Genomic DNA, 26,795 nt, shown 5'->3' on the forward strand with positions numbered 1-26,795 from the left:
GACCAATACATCCTGAGAGTGTCCCCAGACCTGGAGTGGCACGCTGCGTGTCTGAAGTGCGCGGAATGCAGTCAGTACCTGGACGAGTCGTGCACTTGCTTCGTCCGAGATGGCAAGACATACTGCAAAAGAGATTATGTAAGGTAGGAGTTGACTAACCTTCCACACTAACTAAATTACACTTTTTATCTTTTTATTTTAAATCCAATTTTCTTGGGCGACAAAAAAGTGACAAACTGTGAGTCATCATTGATGAATCATTTAGGATAAAATTGTGGATCATTTTTGGAAATTGTGTGAATATGTGATTATAGTCCCTTGTTGTTTATCACACGATTAATGAATTAATTTGATCATTTTCCTCTGGCTTTTTCATTTAGGTATACGTTACTCTATTCGATACCTATATTGAGACCAATGTTCCTATGCTCTTTTCAGATTATTTGGGATTAAATGTGCAAAATGTAACATTGGCTTCTGCAGCAGCGACCTGGTGATGCGAGCTCGTGACAGCGTGTATCACATGGAGTGTTTTAGGTGCTCGGTGTGTACCAGGCACCTCCTGCCGGGGGACGAGTTCTCTCTGCGGGAAGACGAGCTACTGTGTCGGGCTGATCATGGTTTACTGATGGAGCGGGCCTCTGCCGGGAGCCCTCTCAGTCCGGGACATATTCACCCAAGAGCTATTCACATTTCAGGTATAAGCTATTTTATTATTATTTGTTTTATTCTTATTCTTAGTATTAGCATTAGCATTATTATGGTTGTTATTCCTATTATTATAATTATTATCATATAATTCATCGGTTACATGTTATAGGTTAGTAATTCTATAAAAAATGAATAGCCCACGACAAAAAAAAATTATAATAATGATGGTAAGAACAAGAATACAAATAAGAGTTACAAGTTTACACAGTTAGTTTTATTTGTCACACATATGGTATACATTACAGTTAAATGCGTGGTTCTGTATATACAAATACGAATACGAATACAAATAGAAAGTATAACAGTGTGATTATTTTTGCTAAGTTTTTTGCAATGTTAAAGTCGAATCAATCCGATCAAAATAAAGTAAATAAAGAGGGAAATTAGAAAATAATGTTTGGTGGGTGTGTTTTGTGGGTGTGTGTGTTTCGTGTGTGTGTGTGTGTGTGTGTGTGTGTGTGTGTTTGTGTGTGTGTGTGTGTGTGTGTGTGTGTGTGTGTGTGTGCGTGCGTGCGTGCGTGTGTGTGAGATGGGTTATTTATTTAGAAATGATTAGTCCTGATCGAAGTGAGCTATAAACCGGAGTGTTATACCGTTACGTTTAGGTCCTGTTTTACATGTTATTGTCGGTACTGTTATTTAAACTATAACGGCCCGATGCCGTTGTCGGATAACGACGATGTATTAAAGTCTTCTATTCTGACCTCAGACCCGGTTTCAGTTCGCCATCCTCCTCACAGGAGCCACGGCCACAAGCAGTCGGAGAAGACCACGCGTATCCGGACAGTGTTGAACGAGAAGCAGCTACACACCCTGAGGACTTGCTACAACGCGAACCCCAGACCAGATGCTCTAATGAAGGAACAACTGGTGGAGATGACCAGCTTGAGCCCTCGGGTCATTCGAGTTTGGTTCCAGAACAAGCGATGCAAGGACAAGAAAAGAACCATCTTCATGAAGCAGCTCCAACAACAGCAGCATAGTGACAAAACGGTACGTCTATAAGTAGTATTTGTTCAAGTATTTGTTTTTATTTGTCACATACAGTATAAGGTACATTACATTGAAATGCTTGGTATGATCCCCCTGAGAATGTGCTTAATTCAGTAAAAAACGTAAAAAGAAAAAGAAGGCCAAACATTATAAAATATACAATATATAAACTAAAGTACAACCTAAAGTACAAAATGCAAATAATGAAGTACAAAATGCAAGCTTTTTAAAATGCAAAAATGCAAGAATATGGTATGGATGTATAGTGCAACTATTTTTGTAATAAATAGATAAACAATATGGTGTAGTAGAATTCTAGTGTAAACAACACAATAGGCCATCTATACACTATTAAGAGACGAATAATTATTCGGTAATTGGGAGATTTGTGCATCTATCATGATGAGATAACTGAGATAATTTCGTTCCGTCTCTAGAATCTGCAGGGTCTGACGGGTACCCCGATGGTGGCAGGTAGTCCTATTCGGCACGATAACTCGATGCAGGGGAACTCGGTCGAGGTTCAAACCTACCAGCCACCCTGGAAAGCTCTGAGTGAGTTTGCCTTGCAGAGTGACCTGGATCAGCCCGCCTTCCAGCAGCTGGTAAGAAAAACAAAGTGTGAACTGCAAATTATCTTACCTTGCTTTGAGCGTGCGTGCGCGCGCACACACACACACACACACACACACACACACACACACACACACACACGAGAGAGTGGGTGAGAGAGAGGTTCTATATAATTCTATGGGTCAAGTGAATTGTTGCATAATGTGGAACTTCCTTCAGCCCCCCGGAAATGCCCCCCCCCCCCCCGAATAATAATAGAATAATAGATAATAGAAAAAACGGGAAAGAAAATCAAACAAACAAAAAACGCATGAGACTCAAGATTTATATCGGCATATAGTTTTTACGAGGTCCCAAGTACACAGGCTATATTTTTCTTGGGCCAAATAGGCTAAAAAATAAGTTAAAAACGTTTATTTTAATTTTTACTATATGCCTATAGACCATTTTCTCCAGATATACAGAAGGCACGCATGGACCATAAACTATGTGAACTTATACGATTCAATTTACCTTTGCAGGTGTCTTTCTCCGAATCAGGCTCAATGGGCAACTCTTCGGCCAGCGACGTGACCTCACTGTCGTCGCAGTTACCGGACACACCGAACAGTATGGTGCCCAGTCCCGTTGACACGTGAGGACCACCGTGACGTCTGGGACCCTCTATAGCATGCACCCGCGTGCCCTGCATGGACGGCCACGCGCACAGAACTTTATTGATTATCAATGACGTTCGATCGAAGAAGAACAGATGGGACTACATTGGATATGCTTGAGGGTGCGTCCGTTAACCCCCCCCCACCCCCCACAAGTACGCAAACCCATGGGCCATGACTCCCACGTGAGGGATGGGGGCCAGTAGCCCTGTACATAATAGACAGTGATGCCAATACAAGCCAAGCCTGGATTGGAACACGTGAGGAATATAGCGTGCTGCGGGATTCGAACACTATGAGCATAATACTGGACGTTTGAACATTATTTCTTCATATGGTTCGTCACGTCATATTTCCTTGGGAGCCGGGAGTCCAACTGTATAGATGTGCATGATTTGTAAAGATACCAAATACCGACTCATGTAAATTAATGGAGATGAACTAGAGATGTTTTGAGTTTTTCCAAGAAAATAAGTTATTGTTATTTATTATTAATATGAAGACAGACATAGCTGATCTTATCAATAAAAACATATAGGACTAATTGATTATTGCATGTAAAATCTATTTGTCAGGTAAACCTTCACGAATTGCAATAATAGGCTAAATAAATACATTTCCAGGTAAACGTAGACAAACCTATAGCCTATTATGCATTAAATTGTTGTCTTCAGTCGCCGGGAAGCGCCACATTTGATGATTCGGTTTAAGGCGTTACAACTAGGAAAAACAGCCATTTCAACAGACAGATATTGGCGAGCAGCAGGCTCAGACCTCGCTGTGCTCCGTCCCTCTCAGCCTCTCAGTCCCAAGTCTAGACAGAGGACGAGGAGCGGCGGCCTCTTATCTGCGCCTGGCATCACCTGCAAACGATACATTGAATGGAACCACAACAAACCCACCAGCCCGTGGACGCATTCTGGCATGTCTTGAGTTTATTTTCATTCCAGTAGGAATCTCGGATAGCCATTGCCGCTGGACATGGGGAGCGTATAGGTCAAACCAGGACTGACATACTACACCTCAACAATTTGTTGATGGGGGATCAGGGGAGCAGATACAGAAAAAAGTCCAAATAATGTTTAGTTAAGGATAGGATATAATATGAAAACGGGATCTTATGTTCCTTATTGTAAAGCTGCCGATTAGTTGGCGATGACGAGACCTTCACTGTATAGGCTAACATGTAAACACGATCAAACACCTGCAAATGTCTAATGAGACGAGATGGCGCGTATAGGTTTACAGAGCATTCTGGTGTAACGCGCAGATATAGGTATAGGGTACACAGTACACTGTAAACAAATAAATGTTTTTTCACGGGAAATTCACTGTATTATTTTACAGATTACGTTTGTTTTTCTACTTTAAGTGTAAATGCCATAAAAATACAGTAAATTACCTTTTATCAAAATATTAACCATTAAATAAAGGTTGTAATCTGTAAATGTATTTAATTTTACTGTAATTTGACAGTAAGTATTTGGCAACCATTGATGCCAGACATTTACCGTTTTCTTGCAGCTTTTTTTTCTCTTAGTGTACGTATACCCGCGATTGAAATTAGATTCGATTAACAATTTATTGTCATTATGCAGCACAAGTATACAGTACAACGCAAATAAGTTTGGCGTCCAACCAGAGTGCAAATGTAACAGTAAAGTGCAACAGCAATATACAATTACAGGTGATTAAACCAGTGCGTGTAGTGCTAATCAGACAGCATATTGGCCAGCAGTGTAGTGGGATATGTACAGATTGCACCTCGTCATCAACTAAGAAAAAATAGCCACGTGTAGTGAATAAATGCATATAGGGTCTATAGGCAATTCTGCAGCTTTTATTCAAGCACACGCGTGGGTGTGGGTTTATTTTTTCCCAATAGCCCAGCAGTGCTCAACAACCCCTATTTAACAACACAGATCCGAGTGGAAAACCTCGACTAAATAAACACAGCATCCAAGAAAAATACCCTCCCAATTAAGCATCGCACAAGGAGTGGGGCTTGGCGGGAGTTTGTCGTTCGACTGGCGGCGCGTAAAATGGATTCCAAAATTCTTAAACATCACAGTTCCTTCTTTCCGGGCCGGTGGTCATTCTCAGTGAATGTGATCGTTTGTATCACTAGTAAAGACTAAATGAACAAGTCTCGCGCCCTCCTTTGCTTTCAGAACCATTAGTATGGATTGTCCCCCCCCCCCAAAGTGATTTTGTCAAATAATAATAATAAAGGAAATGTAAAGATACGCTGATTTTAACTGGGTTCGTCAAGGTTTTGTTGACCCGAGTTAAGCAAGACACGCTTCAGGGCATATGGGGGAGAGGGGAGACATAGCTGCCATGTATTCCAGGCTGAAACTGGCCAGTGTGAAGTATAGCCGAGAGCTGTCTAAATACAGAGACTGCAGCCAATGTTAAATATTTTAGAGGGCCAGCAGGGAAACACGAGTAAAAACCTCAAATACCTTGTACATAACAGTCGACATAGAAATGAACCGGAGAACAACATGAGTCACCATAAATAATTTGTTTAATGTGATAGAAACGTAAATAATACAATAAATTATATTAATTTGTAAGTGCATTATCACACAGGGAAAAAGAACAAGGATGTACGAAATTGGAAAAAGAAATATATCCCTTAAATATATCAGCAAACAGGAGAGGCCTGTACACTGTACTGTACATACAGTAATACAAAACAGTACGCTATAGGGATAACAGATTGTTCACATTCTAACCGATGAAAACAAAAATGTATTAACATTTGAATAGTAAATCTGAAAAGTATCCTTTTTCTACCACAAAACAGACACATGTGGCTGGTTTGGGCACTGTGTCAGACCTAAAGAAGTAACAAATAAAACAAAACAAAAAACGTAACCATTTTGTGCAAATTGCCCCCTGGACATCCGTGACATCGACAGACAGGGTCACAAAATATTCCCAACGTATAGGATTAGGCTTGCGAACACTGAGATTCAACAAGTTTTGGCAAGGCTCGAGGACTGCCCTCTTAAAAAAACGCACATACAGACCAACAAGTCGGAAAATCAACACAGAAGTTAAGTAGAATGGAGCTTGACGTCTCGAGATGTCTGTTTGTAGTGTTTTTATTGTGCAGGTACTGTACGCGTTGATGGAGGACTCTGTTCTACTCCTCTTGTTTCTTAAGGAAGAACTGCAATGCAGAGTCCCACTGGTCCCTTGGGAAACGGTTAGGCAACTCACAGTAGTCGAATAGCAGGGAGACTCTCTCTGTGTGGAAGATTTCAAAAGAAGGACACTTAGATATTTTCAGTGACATTTTAGACTAAGGCAAAAAAAGAAAAGAAAAAAAAAGAATACAACAGACAACCGAGCCTTGCAAATTGTATGCTAATAATCCGTCATTCTTCACAACAATCAAGTGTCATTACGTTATATTCGAGTAAATTAACAACTGTTCAACAACTGTTCAACTATGGCTGAGAATAGAGTAAAGGTACACCGCACCTATGTATTTTTAGGCGCAGTGCAATATTCACTATTAAAAAACAATATGATTTATTAGAACAAGTTAAAGAAAATAAATATATAAATTAAAAACTCAGGTAACATACCTATTTCATTCACAATATTATGTAAATTTTGTGTTGCCTCACCTTTCAGTACATATGGGCCATATGGACATAGCTTACCTCCTTGCTTTGCTTTATTGTCAGACTCTTTCTCACTTGAGGCACAGTCCTGGAGGATTGCAGGAGGGATGTGTTAGTGCCTTCTAGCTGAAGTAGTCCTATCTGTATGTGTGCATGTGTTTGTGATCTTATGCAACCTATATATAAAAACACGCCACCTTACAACAAGGAGCCACTACAGCGCTTTTAACAGCGTTTCTTTCAGAATCTTACAACTTTACTACTGAAAAAAAATCTTATTTTCTTAGCTTATCTTACAACAAACTACATTTTTCCAAATAGAAAGGGTCAAAAATAATAATTCTCAATCAAAAATTGTTTTACTCCACGACTATGGATGTTTTAAGTTGACTCAACGACGAGGGCGTCAGGGCTCTTTGTTTGACAGACCTGACAGTAGCTCGTCTCTCTCTCTGAATGAAAGCTAATCTGTGGCCAAACAGTGGAGGCCACAGAACAGAGGACGAAGGAAGATGGAGTAGACGGCTTATTTACCATCAGTCAAACTAGCGGGTAGGTAAATCTAGTGCGGAGGAAGACATTTATCTCCCACCAGCGGCCAGATCAACACGCCGATAACGGCCACCGCTGTGTAGGCCGTGGATTTATCATCCGTTATAAAAAAGATCAACAGTATCCGCACGTTTTAAATTTATTTACACATTTCCGTCACGGTTTACCTGGATGAAAGTGGCGAGCAGCACGCAGCTCATCTCCTGCTGCAGGATGACCTTGTTCTGGGGGTTGTTGTAGCAGGCGGAGACGAGGGAAGGGAAGAGCACTTTGATGAGGCGCGGGTGGCTGAAGTACTGGAAGGGCAGCTGACACAGTTTCTGCAGCACGCTGGGCTGGCGGCCAGACTGTACTATCACCTGGAACACGCACACGCACACACACACACACACACACACACACAGAGAGAGAGCCGGGGCCAGTCAGTCACTCAGCCAGCCAGTCAGTCCGTGAGCACTGCCACTCGTAAATCACCGCCCTTACGTCCCTCCCACATGTAAATCTGCCACTAAAACAACACACAAACAGCCATTAGGAGGAGAACTGGAGGGCACAGCCTCCCCACCACACAATTATGGGCCATAAAACACAATGATGGGATGTTTTGTTCTTCCTTTGTGCTCGCGAGCGATCGCAGAGCCATTGCGAAACGAGGGAAGTGAGGAATACGAAGGAGAGAGGAGCCTCAATGTCGTTACTAACAGATAAAAGCCTCACCTTTCGGGTTTCCTCCGGTAGCTGGACATGTGCCACTGAGTGCACTGGATTCAGCACGCAGCCTGCTTCCTGCACCGCAGGAGTGCAGATGGGGTTGAGAGGGCATTCACAGTGCAAGAGGGGTGCAGGCGGGGGTGGGGTGGAGCGGCGGGGGGGAGCAGACCTCCGCTGTAGCTCGGGCCACCCTCCACTTTAAGAAATGAGCAATACCATTAATGGAATTCTCACCCCGCCGACATCCTGCTCTCCCTTCGCCACAGCCCGTCAATCAAACGCCATCACATCCGGGCAACCAATATTAAAACTAAATCCCTCCCAGCCTTGGTTGATTAGAAGGGGATGGGGGGTGGGGGTGGTCCTGGCTTAATGCTCTGGACATCTCCCCTGAGCCTGAGAAGACCATCAGCACTTCAGTGGGAGCAGGGGGGGTCAGCACTGTAAAACCAGCAGGTACAGACTCCTAGACCAGAGGCTCTACACCCCCCCCCCCCCCCCCCCCAATGGAAACCAGAAGGGCAAGGTGAGGTCCACCCCCCCCCTCCCCACCACACTGACATAAATTTACAGGATTTACAAGATTTTAAAAACACACTTCATAATACTCTTCCACTGCCTTCCCCCTTTGATAATGCACTCTAAGGTTTAGGAGCAAGATAAACAAAGCGATAATTCACTGTTTTTATCAGTTCAAAGTGAAGCTTCTCAAAGCTGAGCGTTCTACAGCGGCGTTCAAAGAGCCACGGAGTCAAAACATTTCCTATTAGTGGCTGTTTAAAGAATCAATCCACGAGTGGCTCAAATAAACTGCCCGAGCAGGATCCAGTCAGCAGGATCGCTGAATGCATGTTGCATACCCGAAAAGTGGGGGAGCACTTGACTCGTCTAAACTTGCGAACGATCTGTCCACTTTTGAGGCTGTTTAATTTTCAACTTGGACTCTTATTTTCTTCATCATTTGGCAATAGCGTCATCATAGAGATAAGATCCCGACAGAGTTGTGTATTTCTGGTTGCTCCGGTCGGCTGCTGCTCTCACGGTTGCAATTCTATCCACTGGGCAACCGCGAAACAAGACGGTGTCACCAAAAAACACAGAACATGTCCCTGCAGAGTCATTTCAGAGTAAAAAAAAAAAGAAAGAAGACGACATATTTGGCTGCTTCTGAGGACATTGTTTGACAGTTTTGTGGTTTCCCTTTTGGACTAAATTGACTTATCTCAATCCCCGCCCTCTTTTCTTGATCCTCCAATCACAACTGTCGCTCGGACAAGCTTTGTTTGACAACAGTTGTGATTGGAGGATGGAGAAAAGAGGGCAGGATTTGAGATTGGTCAATTGCAGCCAGAAGAGCTAGCAGCCAAAGAGTGCCCAGAAAACGACAGCTTTGTTGGCAGGGAATAGGGTGTAGGTTGAAAATAACCAGAATGATCTTTAAGTTATAACATGAAAAAAATCAAGCGCACCCCAACTGATTCAAATATTAGAAATAATTACAAATGATTTTACATTTACATTTTGTCATTTAGCTGACACTTTTATCCAAAGCAATTTACAGATTGTGAACAACATGTCAGGCAGGAGGGGTACATCTCTGGCAACTAAGCGTCAATGGCATTGTTTGTCAAATTGTAACGAGCTTGAGTGAAGTATAGTAGCAAGGTACATAATATTATACAATGGCATGCAAATTTCTCAATTCTGATTGGCTGAAACAGTCAAGTTAGACGTGGTTATTTCTTATAACCCGCGCGCGTGATCCTAGAACCCACCCACAACCGAATTACAATCACTCCGCCAGTTCGACTTTTTCATAGGAAAAACCAAGATGGCGGACAATAATCTTTACGAATGGATGTGTTGAAAGCGGCATAACGACTAATTCAAAAACTATTCTGTCACGGCGAATGTGTTAGTTTCTTACACAATGTTGGATTATGTAATTGGTGGGTCATGAGTAATTGTGGAACAAAATATAAATCGTGGGAAGTCTTGTTAGATGCCATTCGTCAAAAGGACATTCATTTCACTGTTAATAAAATGTTCAAGCAATCAATCAATCAAACCAATAACACACGCTCACGCGGAGGTGCGCTGTTTTAAGTCAGCGTGGGTTATGGGATTGATTGATTGAACATTTTATTACAGATACAGTGCTTACATCTTTATACAATTGCCCTCTATAGGAGGCAATTTTTTATTTTAACCTAGTAGGTTAAAAAAAGAACCTACTTTCTATAGAAGCAGCTCGGAGGTGCGCTGTTTTATGTGAGCGTGGGTTATTGGATTGATTGATTGAAAATTGTATTAATGTCCGCCTTGTTTCGAACTGGTTATGCTTAGGCCCTCTTTCGAAGTCGCCCTCTTTCGAAGTCGGTTATGCTTAGAGTTTATCTTTAGAGCAGGGCGATAGACCACCAGCCCTGATTCCAAACTCTAAGCATAACAGACTTCGAAAGAGGGCCTAAGCACACCTCCCAGCTGATTCTATAGAAAGTAGGTTAACACTATGATCGCCGGGAACGAGTTTTCACGTCATTCCGAGCCATGCTCATTCTGCCGAAGACGCCGTAACTCGTCTTTGATGTCAATATTTCAAAAATCTGTCATCGAAATCATATTTCCTTTCCGGAGCCCTGAGACACAGTGCTGATCTCCTCTCAACTCTCTAGCGGTTCAAGAGTGCCATCTGGTGGCCGATCGGCAGATCGCCAACCGGATATTAACCTTTGAACCGGTAGTACTCATCCAAATGTGGTCCGGCCACTCGCTATAGCTCCCGCGACATCTTGAAACACTGGATAATAGATCGCTCGCCCTAACTCAATAAACAACGTTATTCGGACGTATATACTATTATACAACCTGGAAATGGATCGGGCATTTCTACATCCCATAATAGAAAAAAATCTGTTCCACGCTCATCTGCCAGCGGCGCGAGGAAGCCACGGTAAGATTCAGCGTTATTTTCTAGCGTATTCTATACTAACTGATCTGATGAACATATGACCCACTCTGGATGAATCATCTAACGCTGCCCACGGAATTATAAACGATCCCCCGCCCATCCGGTCATCATCAGATGATGCGTAGAAACTTCTAGAACCACGTCCAGTTGAAACTTTTTATCTCGCACAGATTCCTACCAAACTGTATTTGATCATCAATATAATGCATTTAGGGCTATAAATCACGTTCTGAAGAAAGCTGCAGAAAACGATAAAAACATACTTATACTTTAGACCATATTTTAGTATGAATATGTGAATGAAAAAGTTTAACGTTGCTACACCCTGAACAATACATATAGGACATTGAATGGGCCATAATAATGGCACTGTAGCAATAGAATTTAAAAAGGTATAGCCCTGCAAAGAAGGGGAACTTCTCCATAGACAAATAGAGCTGGCGAGGGATGGTAAATTATGAATTTAACCCATGGCGATTAAAGTGTTAAAAATATATATATATATGTGCCTCCTATAGGGAGGCAATTTTTTTTAATTTTTTTTTAAACCTACTTTCTATAGAAGCATCTAACAATGAAGTTCTTAACAGTTCTTAACCAGTTCGAAACAAGGCGGACATTAATAAAATGTTCAATCAATCAATCAATCAAACCAATAACCCACGCTCTCTTCATTCTTGCCTTGAAACAGTGCACCTCCGAGCTGCTTCCACACGGAGGGAACTTCTTATTTTTTTTGGAACTACTTTTTCTGCGGATGGTTGTAAATAAATCTTCAATTAATGTGTGTTTATTGTATAGCAATAAGGTTGGATGAATGCGCCAGTTGTATAAAAGCCATTACACCACGCGCAGTCGTGGGTTATGAGAATTAGACCATGCCTAGGGGGGTCTAACGACCACCCCTAGGCATGGTCTAATTCTCATAACCCACTCCTGCGCGTGATGTAATGCTTAAGTACAGAGAGTAAGAAGGATTTTCTTTCATGTTTAGAGATATATTCACTTGCTCAGTTTGGACTTAAAGAGTCCATTCAGAGCAAAGATAAAAGGAAACGTCTTGCTCACAGCAAAGAAAGATGAACCCAGCATGTAAAATATGAACGTTGGAAAGTGGGGGTGCGAAATCGCTCTAGTTTCAGTGACCCAATAAATGCTTTTCACAAAGGAATGTGGGCCTAACTGGTCAGATTCATCCACTGGAGGAAGAGAGAGAAAAAAAATGTACGGCTCTGGTTGTTTTCAAAAGTAGAGCTGCTTATTTTCAGTGCGAGGAGTCTCGGCGTGTTCATATGCACTCTCAATCACCAGATCCATCTCTCCTGTTGCAACACTGACCAAAGACAAACTGGGCAGCGGTCAGCCATAAATCCGTGTTATTTAATTTAGAAGACAACTTAAATGTTTCAGCAGAAAACTCAACTCGACAATTTGTCCCTGTTCGTTCCACCGCTGAATAACTCAAGCATTTATAGGTTCAGGAATCACAATCTAACGCCACAGCCGAGCCTCTGAGGAGATTCAACGCACAAATCACCCCCCCGGCGATCTCACAGTAATCCGCCGCTGTGCGGCGTTCCATCTTCAGCCGCCTAAACAACTTGTCCCTCCTCATGTGGAGGGATATAAAACATGGTGCGATGGCAGCGGGCGACCAGAGGCTACTCACGTCTACTGCCAACACTAAGCCTCTCCTCAGGTGAAGAGCAAAGGCAGTGCTCAACACACCGGTTCAGCCGACGCATCTATTCAAACCCTGACATCGTAAAAAAAGGAGCGACGGGGGCATCTCAACCTGACGCGCAGGGGTCCCGGTGTAACACAAAGCCCAGTAAAAAAAAAAAAACACAAGTGCCTGGCGGCTCTGATCTCCCTTAAGAGCACAGACCTGGCCGTTCTCGAGCAGGGCTCCATTTCTTTTATGACGCTTCCATTACATAACTGCCTCACTGTCCTCCATGACAACAAAGAGGGAGTAAAGTTAATGTTCCGAAACGCAAACAAATTCCTGGGAAAGCCCAAAGCCGGAGCGTAACCTGTGTTAAACTAATGCTTAGGAACAGAGGGGGGGGGGGGGGGGGGGGGTGCAGACCAGATCTAGTTCAGACACACAAGCCAGGCCAGACTTCCGGCTCGAACCATGAGACGCAGTCATGTCTAGATGAGACCGACTTCTTTGCTGTTTTGAAGACTCTCTGCAGTCGTCTCATCGATGTCCACCTGGACATTAACTCATTCAGCGCCATCGCTTAATGAGCCAGGGGCCGCTAGAACGCCATCGCTTTAATCAATGGGGAGACTGCGAGATTTGCGAGTGCTTAAAATATATCTTATATTATAGCTATGGGTCTAATACACCCGTCGATTGTCAGTGAGTTGCTTCCAGTCAACATGCACAAAACAGATAGTTTTTTCATCCGTACATTTCCGTTTTATACCGTTTTGAATGAGTATAGTTTTGGTGATTCTTAGTAATCCCAGGAAAAGACGCGATAAAAGCCCTTTAGTGGAATACACTAAACACGTAATTTTTCGCCTGATTATCGAATCTTCCTGAAATCAACGCTAGATCATCATTATTATCCTTCCTCATGCATACATGAAATGGCCCTCGTAGCGTGGGCCTCCCACCTCCACCTCCTGCACTCAATGGTAAACAGCCACACACACACAGCTTCGATCGCGGTAGATCAGATCAACGCAAGATTTTATATATAGAGTCGTTAACTGGTCTCTGATGTAATGCAAAAGAAATAATCCAATTATCTGATCGCCATTCCAAATACTGCTCGTGGGGGTCCGTCCCACATTGCCCAGCATTGCATATGAAGGGGGGGGGGGGGGGGGGCAGCATCGCAGATGTAACGTTGTAAACGCTAGTCCTGCCGGAGTATTTAAACCCCACCCGCACGGCTCAGATCGGCCCAGAAAAGAAACTACACCATTTCTAATAGAGTGCAATACCGACTGGAAGGCGTAGGCGGCGGTATTTGCCCTTTTGCGAGTTCAGACCCATTCCCAATGATAACATCAGGCTGGATGAAAAATGAATGGATATAGCTAATAAAAGAAATAACGATTAAAACCCGACTATACTCGTGATTGGTGCTGAACGGTTGGCGAATTAACCCGACTTTACTCGTGACTGGCGCTGAATGAGTTAAGGTCCCCAGAGTTTGCTCAGAACAGGGTAAATCAGCATTTTGCTACGATGCCCCTCTAGCTCATGGAATGAACTCCAACAGTTCTTAGAGCTTGAGATTGTCCCCTCTATGCATGCAGAGTTTAAAACCTTGATTTCCAACCTTTGCCAATCAAGTTGTACGTGTTTTAGCTGATTTGTTATCCTAGTTTTTTGCCTCGTCTTGGGTCTTATTGTTATGATTTTACATGCCTTTTCCCAACGCTCATTTCTGTATGTACACTCAATGTGACTGTAAAATGATGGAAACCTCAGTTGCCTTTCGAGTTTAAATAAAATTTAAATATGGAAACACTGAAACATCACAGACATGGGAGTTTCTTTTAAACATGGTTTTAAAAGAGAACGGAAGGCGATCCTGAATGCGTCAGGGGGAATTCTCTGTCGGGTCAGGATGTCTAGAGCCTCACGGGGGGGGGGGGGGGGGGCAGGAGGAGGATGTGTGTCAAACCTCAGAACAGGGGGCACATATCTGACACTCCAGGGTCCACAACATTAACCAGATCTGCCACGACGTCACCGCTGATAAGGCGGGTCCGAGCGGCAGCACCAGACAAGACACTGCGCGGCCCACCGCCAGACGGGAAGGTCTGATGCCTCTTCAGTCCTACCTTTAAAAAAAAATTACAACCGCCCCCCCCCCCCCCATTAAGACGTGTACTGAACGCTATGCGAGTTGCTCGGAGACAATTAAGACGCTGGAGACGCAGACATTGACATAGACGCTCAAACTTGACTTAAAAGGAAAGGATTGTAAAGCGACCCATAAAAAGAGAAAAAAAATGGTGTTTACACAATAAGCTCTAATAAGTCTTTATTTATCTCTCGGAGCTGACAGCGTCGACCCGTCCTAGATTCTTCCGCTGATAGTGTTGCTCTTAGAACCGCCCCGGACTGTTGCATCAAGAGACAAAAACGGGACCTCTCGTCTGAAAGGTTTACAGGGATAAAAACGTCCTCGACTTCACTTAAAAGTCGCTTGGACCCGCGTTCACCCTCGAAGGAGGGTGTAAATCATCGACGAGAGCTAACAATGAGAACGCTCTCCTGCCAGTCAGACGGGTGAGTGTGTCCGTCCGTCTGTCTGTCTTGTCTGCTCTGTTTACTCTGCTGGGTGACACACGGTGTAAATTCCCTGGCGCTGGCTCCCCGCGGTCTGCACGAGCCGCTCTCGCCCCAGGGCCCGGCGAAGCCTCGGTTGTCTTGGCAGTAATGGACTGTTGAAGGGAGCGTTTCAACATCAGGTTAACGGGGATTACAGGCCCAGCGCTGGGCTCGGGCCTGCGGGCGGAGGAAACGCCCTCGTCGAGAATGGGAAAAGAGAGGAATGACCCCCACAGATAAGGCTGAACTCTGGAGGTGTGCGTGCGTGTGTGTGGTGTGCGTTCAGTCTAGAGAAAATCCACAGTTTGTAAGCCGCTTGTTTTTCGCCGTTACTATGAACTAAATGATCAAGAGGAATAAAGCCGAGCGAGCCAAATTCAGCAGTCAATCTGAGCAGTCAATCTGGGGAAATCGAATTAACCCATTAAAAAAAAAAAAATTCCATACTCTAACTGAAATTAGATCTTCTTGAATACCTATGCATGTGTGCGAGTGCGTGTCTTGACAGTCCACGTGCACACATACGTGTGTGTGTGTGTGTAGTTGACGGTGCGCGTGTGCGCGTGTGGCCGCTCTCCATGGGGAAAGCACAAAGTTGTCTTAAGACCTTCATACTTCAGTCAAACTGCTGGTGCCAGGAGCTGGGGAGTCTGACGGGGTTAACATGTCAACAGTTAACAATTACAGCTTCTTCTGCACAGATCATCACCGTGGATGAATCACAAATGAATCAGTGTGTGTGTGTGTGTGTGTGTGAGGGTTGAGAGAGAGAGATTACCGGTACATATGAAAAAAGGAAGTTCAGTGACATGTCAGTTGCAGGAGAGGTCCTGCTTGTGCTCTCTCTCTCTCTCTCTCTCTCTCTCTCTCTCTCTCTCTCTCTCTCGCTCTCTCCGGGGCCCAACCAGACAGTCAGGGAGACATATGGCTACACGGCTCAATGGCCCCCGCACACTTGAAAAACACACAAGGCTACATATATGTCACTCTCCCAATGGCTTTTTGCATGACAAGGTGCATTATTCATGCCGCACGGAGCAGGGGGAATACATCACTACCTACAGTGGCGCTTTTAAGTTCTGCTTTGTTTTATGAGGCCCGGGACTTTATTTCCAGAGCGCGCGTTATGTATAAACAACGGCTGGCGTGCCGACGGTGAATCAGGAGTCTTGTGAGAGAGAGAGAGACCCGCCGTGGGCCTCGGCCCGGCTTTTTTCTTTATCCGTGTTCTGCCGGTTGCTTACATTAGCCTGGGAAAAGCTCAAGCTGCTGTAAATATTCCCCCTCAGTCAGGATGACCCCCCCCCCCCCCACCCCCCCCAGGATCGGCGCTGCGTTTTCTTTCCTCAAAACCCCCCCACAGGTTGTCATCCAGGACGGGGGAATGAGAATCTTTTTTCCCCCCAGTCGGGAGCGTTTCCAAACGAGCAAACCGCACCGGGGGTCTGGAATGAATACGCAGAGCAGGGGCTGTTCCCTTAACTCTCCGAGATTAGAGTACAAAGACCAATCGTCTGTCACCCCCTTAATTCAATCATCGGCCCTCATTCAATTATCCAATATAATATGCAAATTGGATCTCCGATGGCCAACAAATGCTAATTATGTACATCAGAATAATTAAATTGGATAGGAGAGCTGAACTCCAATAACGCATAGGTGGATCCTTTAATTAGAAAGGAAATATCCGAGAGATTAGAATTCCTAACTGGCCTATAAATTGTTTTGATGGGCGACGACTGCAGACGCGAGGAGGACACACGGCGAGTGACATCGCCAAGGTTGAGACTCCCGGCGCTGCGGGCTGCCGGCTCTCTGAGGTCAGGCTTGACTTAAACCAAAGCCCAGCCAACTGTAGCACGGCTAATCAGGGGCCCGGTGGACAGACCATGACAGCCAATTACACAGCAGCCAAGTCTGTTCCATCACACCCTGCTCTCTTCCACCCACCATGTCCCTCCCTCCTCCATAAGTAGCCCCGAACGCCAGGGTCTGTACACAGAGTGCCGCTGGCTAGCTTGGGGGGGGGGGGGGGGGGGGCAACGACAACGGGTCACACCACTCCGCCAGGGACAATAGAGGACACACACGGATCAGAGGAGCAGAGGTGCAGAGGCATGAATCTTTAAAAGGGTTCCTTTTGTTACCATTATAGCGATGACAAAAACTACACCCTTTTTCTGACCAATAATACATGAGCGGGACAATAGCGAGAGAGGACACTGAATATGCTACATGGCTTTCTGCGACTGATACGATCGAATGTCACTCCCCCTCTCTATGATTCTATTGAAAGACAAAAAGTATGAAAAAGAAAATTAGTAATATGGTTGAAAATATCATATATCAGACTGGGGGGGGGGGGGGGGAGTAAAGTATATATATATATATATATAAAAAATAAGATGGTCGAATGGTAAGACATTACATTTGGTAATTTAGCTGATGCTTTTATCCAAAGCGACTTACGAGTTCTGTGCAACAAGTCAGCAGGAAGGGCAGGACTCTGGCAGCTAAGCTTATAACATTGTTCGTCAAACAGTGTCGAACTTGAGTGCTTCAGAGATGGTTGAAAGGTTAGAGATGGTCAAGATGTTCGAAAAGGTTAGAGATGGTCGAAAGGTAAGAGATGGTTGAAAGGTTAGAGATGGTCAAGATGGTTGAAAGGTAAGAGATGGTCAAAAGGTAAGAGATGGTTGAAAGGTTAGAGATGGTCGAAAGGTAAGAGATGGTTGAAAGGTAAGAGATGGTTGAAAGGTAAGATGGTAGAAAGGTAAGAGATGGTAGAGAGGTAAGAGATGGTAGAAAGGTAAGAGATGGTAGAGAGGTAAGAGATGGTAGAGAGGTAAGAGATGGTAGAAAGGTAAGAGATGGTAGAGAGGTAAGAGATGGTTGAAAGGTAAGAGATGGTAGAAAGGTAAGAGATGGTTGAGAGGTAAGAGATGGTAGAGAGGTAAGAGATGGTAGAGAGGTAAGAGATGGTTGAAAGGTAAGAGATGGTAGAGAGGTAAGAGATGGTTGAGAGGTAAGAGATGGTTAAGAGGTAAGAGATGGTTGAGAGGTAAGAGATGGTTGAGAGGTAAGAGATGGTTGAGAGGTAAGAGATGGTTGAGAGGTAAGAGATGGTTGAAAGATAAGAGATGGTAGAGAGGTAAGAGATGGTAGAGAGGTAAGAGATGGTTGAGAGGTAAGAGATGGTAGAGAGGTAAGAGATGGTCAAAAGGTAAGAGGTTGTCAAACCATCACCCTGGTTCCAAACAAAGGAACGTGTGCATTAACTACCGCGTGACCGGTGCTCGGTGGAGCCTCTCACCTGGTTGTCGGTGTGGTTGACGGTGAAGTAGCCCACGCAGATGATGACCTCGTGGCGCAGCTCCTCAGAGGAATGCTGGGAGCAGTACCAGAGCAGAGAGCTAACGATGTGGCGGAAGGCTAGAGACAGACCCTCCGCTCCCAGGACCGACTGCAACACACACACACACATATACAACTCAGCACGCATGAGGCCACCTCCTTGGATGACATTTATTTCATTCATCAAATTAAAAACACAAGCATTGGCCGTTTACGAAAACAATGATTGACATACAGTAGTGATTGACATGGTGATTAACCAATACAGTTGTTCATAGGCAAGACTTTCCTCAACATCAGTGCTCCCAACAACATGCTGAACACGTTTCATGTAAGGTTACAGTACTTAACACTTTCAGTGCCACAAGGTGGCGCCAGAGTTAGCGCTTGAATGCCACCATCGGCGCCAATGTTATCGTTAATATCGCCTAATCTATGTTTTAAATTATGGCTGTGTCTAATCTGCCCGTCGCTTATCAAAGAATCCTTTTCCAGTCAGTGCTGTCAAGGCAGATTGGTTTTTTATCGCTTCATTTCCGTTTGAGAGCATTTTGAAAAGCACCCGTTTTGAGGTAAAAAACAGTCCATTCTGGGCCATTCTATGATAATCGTCTTTTACTGGAATATTCCAGAACGTTGATATTTGTCTGCCTATTTATGAATAGTTTTCAAATAAACGCTAGATGATCAATATTATACGTACACGCACGCCCATTCGAGCCACGCACGGATAATCGCCGTGTTCATTTCCTCTTGGATTTTTACAGTGAAACCAATAGAGGACATTTCACAAAACAGCTTATATCTTCATCAAAATGAGTCTGATTATCCTAACACTGATAACATAGATTCCTTACCTGACATCAGATGGTATCCAACTGGTATATTCCAATTCCTGATCACCATTCGAAAAAATCGATAAGTGTATAGATCCAACGTGATACAGTAGAACACATGATTCCGCGGGGCTCAGAGGCTCCAGAATGAACTCTGATAACCCCGGCTGCATCAGTGGACTGGAAAATGTGGAGTACAGGATTTTTTCCCCCATCCATTTTCATTGAGTCCATTCCAAAATCCCTTATGTCATCTGGGAGACGATAGGGGGCGCTTTTTTCCACATCTGATCGCCGGCGGCGCTCGGGTAGACTAGGGTAGGCTCGCGTGATGCAATATGATTTCAGATCGCTTAAAAAAATAAAAAATGAAAAAAAAAATCAGAGAAATCTTGTGAGTGGCTTTCAACGAGATATTAACACTTTAATAGCCGGGAACGCCGTAACTCGTCTTTGCTCGCCATGCTCATTCTGCCGAAGACGCCGTAACTCGTCTTTGATATCAATATTTCAAAAATCTGTGATCGAAATGATATTTCTCCTCCGGAGACATGAGATGTACTGGTGAGCTCCACTCAACTGTCTAACGGTTCAAGAGCGCCATCTGGTGGCCGATCGGCAGATCGCCCAACAGGACGTGACGCGCCAAACAGGAAGTGCTCATCCATATTTCGTCCGGGCACTCGCGATCGTTAGCCGGACTCCATCTCAACACACTGGATAATCAATCGCTCGCTCGCCCTAACTCAATAAACAACGTTATTTGGACGTATATAGTATTATACAACCTGGAAATGGTTCATCTATATCAACATCCCATAATCGAAAACTGTCTACTCCAAGCTGATCGTCCAACAGCGCGAGGAAGATATGGTAAGATCCAGCGTTGTTTTCTAACGTGTTCCATATAAACTGCTCTGATGACCATATGACCCACACTAGACGAATGATATAACGTTGCCCACGGAATTATAAACGACCCCCCACCCATCCGGTCAATATCAGATGATACGTAGTAACTTCTAGAAGTACCTCCAGTTGAAATTTTTCATCTGGCACCGATCGCTACCAAACTGTATTTGATCATCAATATAATGCATTTGGGGCTATAAATCAAGTTCTGGAGAAAGCTGCAGAAAACGATAAAAACATACTTATACTTTAGACCATATTTTAGTATGAATATGTGAATGAAAAAGTATAACGTTGCTACACCCTGAACAATGGATATAGGACATTGAATGGGCCATAATAATGTCAATTTAGCAATAGAATTTAAAAAGTTATAGCCCTGCAAAGAAGGGGAACTTCTCCATAGACAAATAGAGCTGGCTAGGGATGGTAAATTATGAATTTAACCATGGCGATCAAAGTGTTAATAAATCCGAGAAAACTCGTGAGTGGCACTGAAAGTGTTAAAGGGGCACTTCACCAAAAAAACACAGATTTATTTTGCATGTAATCTCACACACACGTGCAAAAACTAAACATCTAAACAGTTTTGCACACATTAATTTATTTTGACAGTCATTGAGAGTAAATGAGTTTGAATATGACCACCGGTGATGTCATCTGTAAATCCTTGTGTTGTGATAATTACAGCACCGTGATGTAAATGAAAAAATGGTGATACCTTGTCTTCCCTATAAGCTGCTACCTTATCATTCCATTGAGGTGTAATTAATGCAACACAAGGATTATTACAATTCAATGTCCCCGATGACATCACTGGTGGCCATATTCAAAATCCTTTACTTTCAATAACTGTCAAGTTACTGTCAAGAGTTTCTGGACGTGTGTGAGGTTATGTGCAAAATAAATCAGCCGTGAATTTTGGCGAAGCGGCCCTTTAAAAATGAAGCAAGATCAAGTGAAAATGCGCTTGAACGGTGTCCTTGAGGTGATATTGACACGCAATCCCCCAAGATGACTGGAGAGCAGTGTTATTTTAATTTCTCAAGGTGTTTCGCAGAGGCGCCGAGAAGCGGAGTTTGATTCGAATGTTTGTCGGACATAGCAACAGTAACTAAGGAAGGTGGAATCCACAGACGTTATGCAAACGCTCAATTATGATAACGAAGAGCGCAATACCATGGCGCTGGGAAAGCAAAAAACTAAACAAAACAAAACGCGAAAGGCTCAACGGCGAATCTGAAGAGAGAGCGAGAGCAAGAGCGAGAGAGAGAGAGCCGGCCGGTGGAGGCTAGTAATGGTGTTACAGTACATGTCCAAAGTCCAAAGGGGCAGGGGTCCTACAATACAAAAGGCCCAATCCTCCTCAGAGATGAGATGCTATCAGTAGCCGGCCAGACAGTATTTATTAAACATGTCAGTGTGACAGAGCACCGTAAGGTCAACACAAAAATCACCGCAGATCTGGGTGTGCGCGAGTGCTTGGAGGTAAACACTTCCACAAATACAATACCTGTTAAGCCCACTGCTATTCATAAGTCAGCATTATCCACACATAGTGGCAAGATATCCATCTATGTCACTGTAAATATAGCTAGGGCAGGAATATATAGGCATGGAAGAAATGAATTAATCTCCACATTTCTCTCCTAAATTGATTTATAATCATGATATCCGCTCAGGTAAATCACATGTTAAAACTGTCCAGTTGATTGTTCATTACATTGAACCGATATTGAACACAGTCAAATTAGAATATTCCCTAGAATATAAAACAGATATAACAGACATTTGATTATGTGCAGATTCTTTTTTAAATCCGCTCCAAATCCTGCTATTGGCGGCCGCCGCTGCCAGTTAAGTGGAACTAGCCCACCAACTTGAGCAGTCATCAGCTCAGCGTCCGCTGCTCTGCTTATTAGCCAGTTCTGCTCTGGGGGTAATGTGAACCACAAGGTGATTACAACTCCCCGCCACAGAGAAACATTATTTAAAATGATCATAAAACCCCTGGCACTGAAACGCTTTGACTTCCAGCTGTTTCGAATAGTGAGAGTGTGGGGGGGCGAGTGGGGCGGAGAGCAGCGGGGGGGGGGGGGGGGGGGGGGCGGCTGCTTCAGAGTAATTACCACGGGGCATTAAAATAATTAATAACGTTCTCACTTCCTGCCTAACGCCTTGCCTGTTTATGCGGTGACTTGGCACAGTGAAGCTGTCGCCCCTTCCCCTCATCAGGGCAGGGTAATGTACGACCCCGGCCCGAAGTGATAATCACTCCCGGTCCATCCCCGGGCCGCTGACCCGCCGCGCTCCGTTTAACCCCAGAGCGGCTGACCCGGGGTCAGGAGACGCCCGTGTTTATATCCACCAGGTCGGCACCCATCCCTGCTGGAGGACAACCTCTCCTCCTAATGGCTCCTCACGGAGGAACCTGCGTCCAGCTGATCATTCACACATGGGCCTGGTTGCAGACCAGGAAGGAGCGCGGGAGGAATATTTGTGGGCTTCCTGACAGTGCTCCACTGGGAGACGAGGTCGGTAGTCAATCAAGCGCGTTTTAATTGCACTTTCTATTCGGAACCTCGCTCCGTGGAATGCGATAGGGTCGCCGGGAGAATTGTTTACAACTCACACGATGGGAATACCTGTTCAATAGTATAGGATACCCAGTGTGTCACGACTGTAGTGCGGGATACGGGTTTAAGGACCTGCTGGACGTAACGTGGAGCTCGCAACTTTTTATGCGCGAAGTGACAAGAGAATGTGCATCTGACTGTGTGAGTGGAGCGCGAGTTAAGTTACTTGGAAGGCGGGAGAGGTCGAGCAGGGCGAAACTGTTGAGGAAGCGGAGGCCTTGCAGGGCCACCTGGATGACCCCGGGGGTGTAGGGCTCTTGGGGCTCTGTGGACCCTGGGGGGTTCTGGGCAGAGGGCTCGGGCAGCGTGCTGTGCAGCAGGATACAGTAGAGGGTGTGGACTACCCCCACCAGGTCCGTGGACTGCAGCAGGGCCGTGAGCCCTGTCGGATCCTGGCGCTTGTTGTCGAATATGCTCGGAGAGCTGTGGGAGAGAAAGAGAGAGAGAGAGAGAGAGAGAGAGAGAGAGAGAGAGAGAGAGAGAGAGAGAGACACAGAGAGAGGGTGAGAGAGAGAGGGGGAGAGAGGGGGAGGGAGAGAGAGGGAGACAGAGAGAGAGAGAGAGATCATGTAAGGATAATCTGAACCCGATTACTCATAAATACGGAGAAAGAATACGCAGAGAGCACGATTCAGACCATCATACTAAATGACTGGTTATTTAATTCCTACCCTTTAATACAGGCAAGTCATCCAACTGTCCCCCTAATTAAACGAGGGGCATTGGTTTAGAGGCAAGAGCTATCAGGTCGTCTGCAACTGTTGTTGAACCGAGGAGCCCACGTTGACATTCAGCAGAGAGAAATCACTGAACCCGAGAAGGTGTTGGCTGCTCTCTCCTCCTCGCCGCATTGGCCCAAGACTGAGGGGAGCGAGAGGCAGCGGACTCCTCTGTGGCTTCTAGATTTACTCCCCAGACAAGAGCTTAGACCAGACTTTCCCTTCAGATGGAGATACGGCGCTGCGCTAGCTCCCGTTAGCGTTGCATACCTATTGGATTAAGTGACTTAGCTGGTACATTCAGCGAGCGAGGGTTTGGTTGGAACTGAGGTGGGGGGGGGGGGGGGGGGGGGGTGGTATAATACGCTGCTCCTCCAGTTCTACTCTGGGCGGAATGAGGAGATCGGCTCCTCCGTTGGTAGGTTATACTGAGCTGTGCTGGCAAGGTGCTGAGTGCTCCCAACACATTTAATTAAAGGTCCACCTTACAGGATTGAAGGCCGTGTGCGTTTGTCTTAGGCAGGATGCCACTCTGCTGGTTAAAGGGATCTGTAACTTCATCCTGTCAACGTACGTCACAGCCGGCAACAGAGCCAGGATGTACTGCTGATGGGATGGAGGACATCCACTCTGCGCTTCTGCTCTATGGCTGCGGACTGATGTCTATTAGCATGACTTTTAGAGAGGGGGATAGAGAATAGACGAGGACGGGCTGACGGCGGCTGGCATGGGCCAAAAGGGCACATTCTCTTTTAAAGTCACAAATCCAAATAGGGCCGTTTCCATGCCAAGGATCCTAAATCAATGCACATTTGGCCATGGATTCTGAGAAAGCTGGTGTTTTTTTTCGATTCAATTCAGCACAGAATGTCATCGTCTCATCAAGGGGAGTCAGACCCACGACCACAGTGCCCCGTTCTCTTGACGAAACGGTTAAAAAGAAAACCCTGAAGGTCCCCGGCCAGCACTTTGAGAACTTTAAAATAATGCAAAAAAAAAAAACTGAAAAGAGCCAGAATTCACAGACGACACAGGATCCTTATATCAAGCGGTTTACAATGGAGATGATGAGGAAGATACCCCACAGAGGAGCCACGAGGAGTTGACAGGGCGATTTAAGCGTCCTGCCGTGGCGTTAGGCTCGTGATTTGCAGCCGTGTAGGAGCGCGGGCTGCGTGACCTCTGGATGGAACCCGGCGCGCATGCCGCTACTTGACGTCGGCCAACAGGCTCCAGTGTGGAAACGCGGTCAGGAACACGGCCTCTTTTAATGCCGGCGTAATCCTCCCGACCCCGGCAACAACTGGCATGGTGGAAATATTTCACCGCCTCTTTTGCGACTGCACAGGGGGGGGTCTGGGGGGTGGGGGGGTCTCGGCGCGAACAGAGCTAGTTGGGCCGGATTATCGGCGTGTTGATAATTACACAAAATAGCTCGGGCACGCTCATTAAACCTGCGAGGTTTGACGCGCTGTTTTCTCACAGATATTCAGTGACACGGGGCCGGCTCTGCCCGCGCGGTGCTGGTGTGAGGCAGCTGGTCATTGTTACAGCACCGAGCAGCTGGCGGGGTACAGTAGCAGGATGGTGACACATCGAGCGGCACAGACACAAACATAGGGGGGTCTCGGAGAAGAGTGCCGTCGACAGCTAAAAGGGCACGGCTGCGATCGAATGACATCTCTGTGACCCGTGACGTCGGGGAAATAACCCCCCCCCCCCCCCCCCCCCCCCCCCACGCCGGCCAGGAGTTTCTCCTCGCTTATACTGACGAAATATCCCAAGTACAGAATTACAAAGAAGCGACAGCAGATGCGCGGAATGCTCGTCGACGCCGTCCTTTTTTAAGTGAGGGGTTGACGTCTCTCAGTGTGACTGTGTGCTTAGCCTCTGTGAGTGAGGTCACAGTGACACACGTGGGTGGCCTCCCCCACCTCCTCGCCCGCCCCTCACCCCCCGTACTGCAGGCTAAGGTTTATGGTGAGTGACAGAGCGCCGGGGTCAAGTAGATGCCTATCTCTATCCGCAGCATAACGACGGCCTGGCCGGCGGGCCGACTGAAGGAAACGACCCCACTGGGCTGATTGCAGAGCAGCCGTGCAGGTCTTTTGTTTGAGTAGTCAGTGAAGCCCCGTCTTTATGGAACCCCCTGACATTAAAGAGCCGACGGCGACTCTGTCATTACACGTGGAGAGATGTGTGTGTGTTGCAGAGATCACAGGGATGTCCCGGGAGGAGGGGTGGTGGAGTAGAAGGATACTCACCGTCCGGTCACAGCGAAACAGAGCTTGCACATGCCGTGCAGCAGAGCCGAGGCCTGCTGGAGGAAGGCGGACATCTTGGGACACTCGTCCACGGGGCCCTGGACCGACAGGAAGCAGCCGTACAGCTTGTCGATCAAACCCATGTTCACCACGTAGCTGGCAGGAGAGAGAGAGAGAGAGAGAGAGAGAGAGAGAATCATTTAAAATGTGGCAATATAAAAACCTAAAACAAATGATATTTTGCAACCATTCTCTGTATTAAAAATAAATAAATGAATCACACAGGGACGAACAAAGGCCCTTACTGTGCATTCCTGCACAGAATTGCTGCTGAAATGTGATATCTCACCTGAGCCTCCACCTCCTGCTATTACAGTGATATCTCCAATTTGTCTTTTCCAATGACAGGTCTCATGATCAGGTTCCCTTAGCTCTTTCAGCCACAAATCACTGCTAATAGTGTCATTAAAGGGCCTGTTGTGCTCCCCCCCCCATGCCAGCCCCAGCTCTGGGCCCCTGACAGTCTGCTGACCTGGGGCCGTCAGGTATGCCTAGCCCCTCCCCCTGCTCAGCTCAGCTCAGACATGCCTACCTTTGGAACTACAAGTAGAGAATCACGGCTGTCAATCGAAACCCTGGGAGTATGAGATCTACTGGTCGTAGCTACTAGCCAGTTAATGTTCTACACCCAATGCCTCAGTTCCTCACCCCTTGACTTACACCCTATACTTCTACGTCACCTCACCCCCTTGACTTACACCCAACGCCTCTGCTCTCCCACGTTACCCCACTCCCTTGACTCGATTCTCTGTTCGCATACCTGTTTTTGTTAAGACTGTCAGTCAAAGTGAGGCTGTCTTGGAGGCAGGTAATTACTCCTGTTTTCAACCTCCACAATAGGTCATCTGACACTTGAACCGCAGCCCCTTGTTTTGACTTCATCCTCTTCCAGAGATTTAC

General features: G+C 45.5%; 2 protein-coding genes across 2 annotated transcripts in view; one reads left to right on the forward strand and one right to left on the reverse strand.

The window, feature by feature from the left end:
* The window catches only part of isl2a (ISL LIM homeobox 2a), a gene marked incomplete at both ends in the record, with an annotated part of 3,283 nt that extends 368 nt beyond the window's left edge, over positions 1–2,915 (forward strand). Inside the window, 5 exons of the mRNA XM_084335544.1 lie at positions 1–143; positions 439–698; positions 1,421–1,704; positions 2,142–2,309; positions 2,799–2,915. The exon at positions 1–143 is cut by the window's left edge and continues 47 nt beyond it. Of these exons, the coding sequence (XP_084191670.1) occupies positions 1–143; positions 439–698; positions 1,421–1,704; positions 2,142–2,309; positions 2,799–2,915 (972 nt within the window). The remainder of the gene's footprint in view (positions 144–438; positions 699–1,420; positions 1,705–2,141; positions 2,310–2,798) is intronic.
* Positions 2,916–5,460: 2,545 nt separating this feature from the next.
* Positions 5,461–26,795, reverse strand: part of scaper (S-phase cyclin A-associated protein in the ER) — a 160,208-nt gene continuing 138,873 nt past the window's right edge. Inside the window, 7 exon segments of the mRNA XM_084335011.1 lie at positions 5,461–6,191; positions 6,614–6,662; positions 7,294–7,485; positions 18,428–18,577; positions 23,019–23,027; positions 23,029–23,275; positions 25,836–25,991. Of these exon segments, the coding sequence (XP_084191137.1) occupies positions 6,088–6,191; positions 6,614–6,662; positions 7,294–7,485; positions 18,428–18,577; positions 23,019–23,027; positions 23,029–23,275; positions 25,836–25,991 (907 nt within the window). The 3' untranslated portion in view covers positions 5,461–6,087.

Source organism: Notolepis coatsorum (genome assembly GCF_963971535.1).
Source record: "Notolepis coatsorum genome assembly, chromosome: 18".
Lineage (NCBI taxonomy): Eukaryota > Metazoa > Chordata > Actinopteri > Aulopiformes > Paralepididae > Notolepis > Notolepis coatsorum.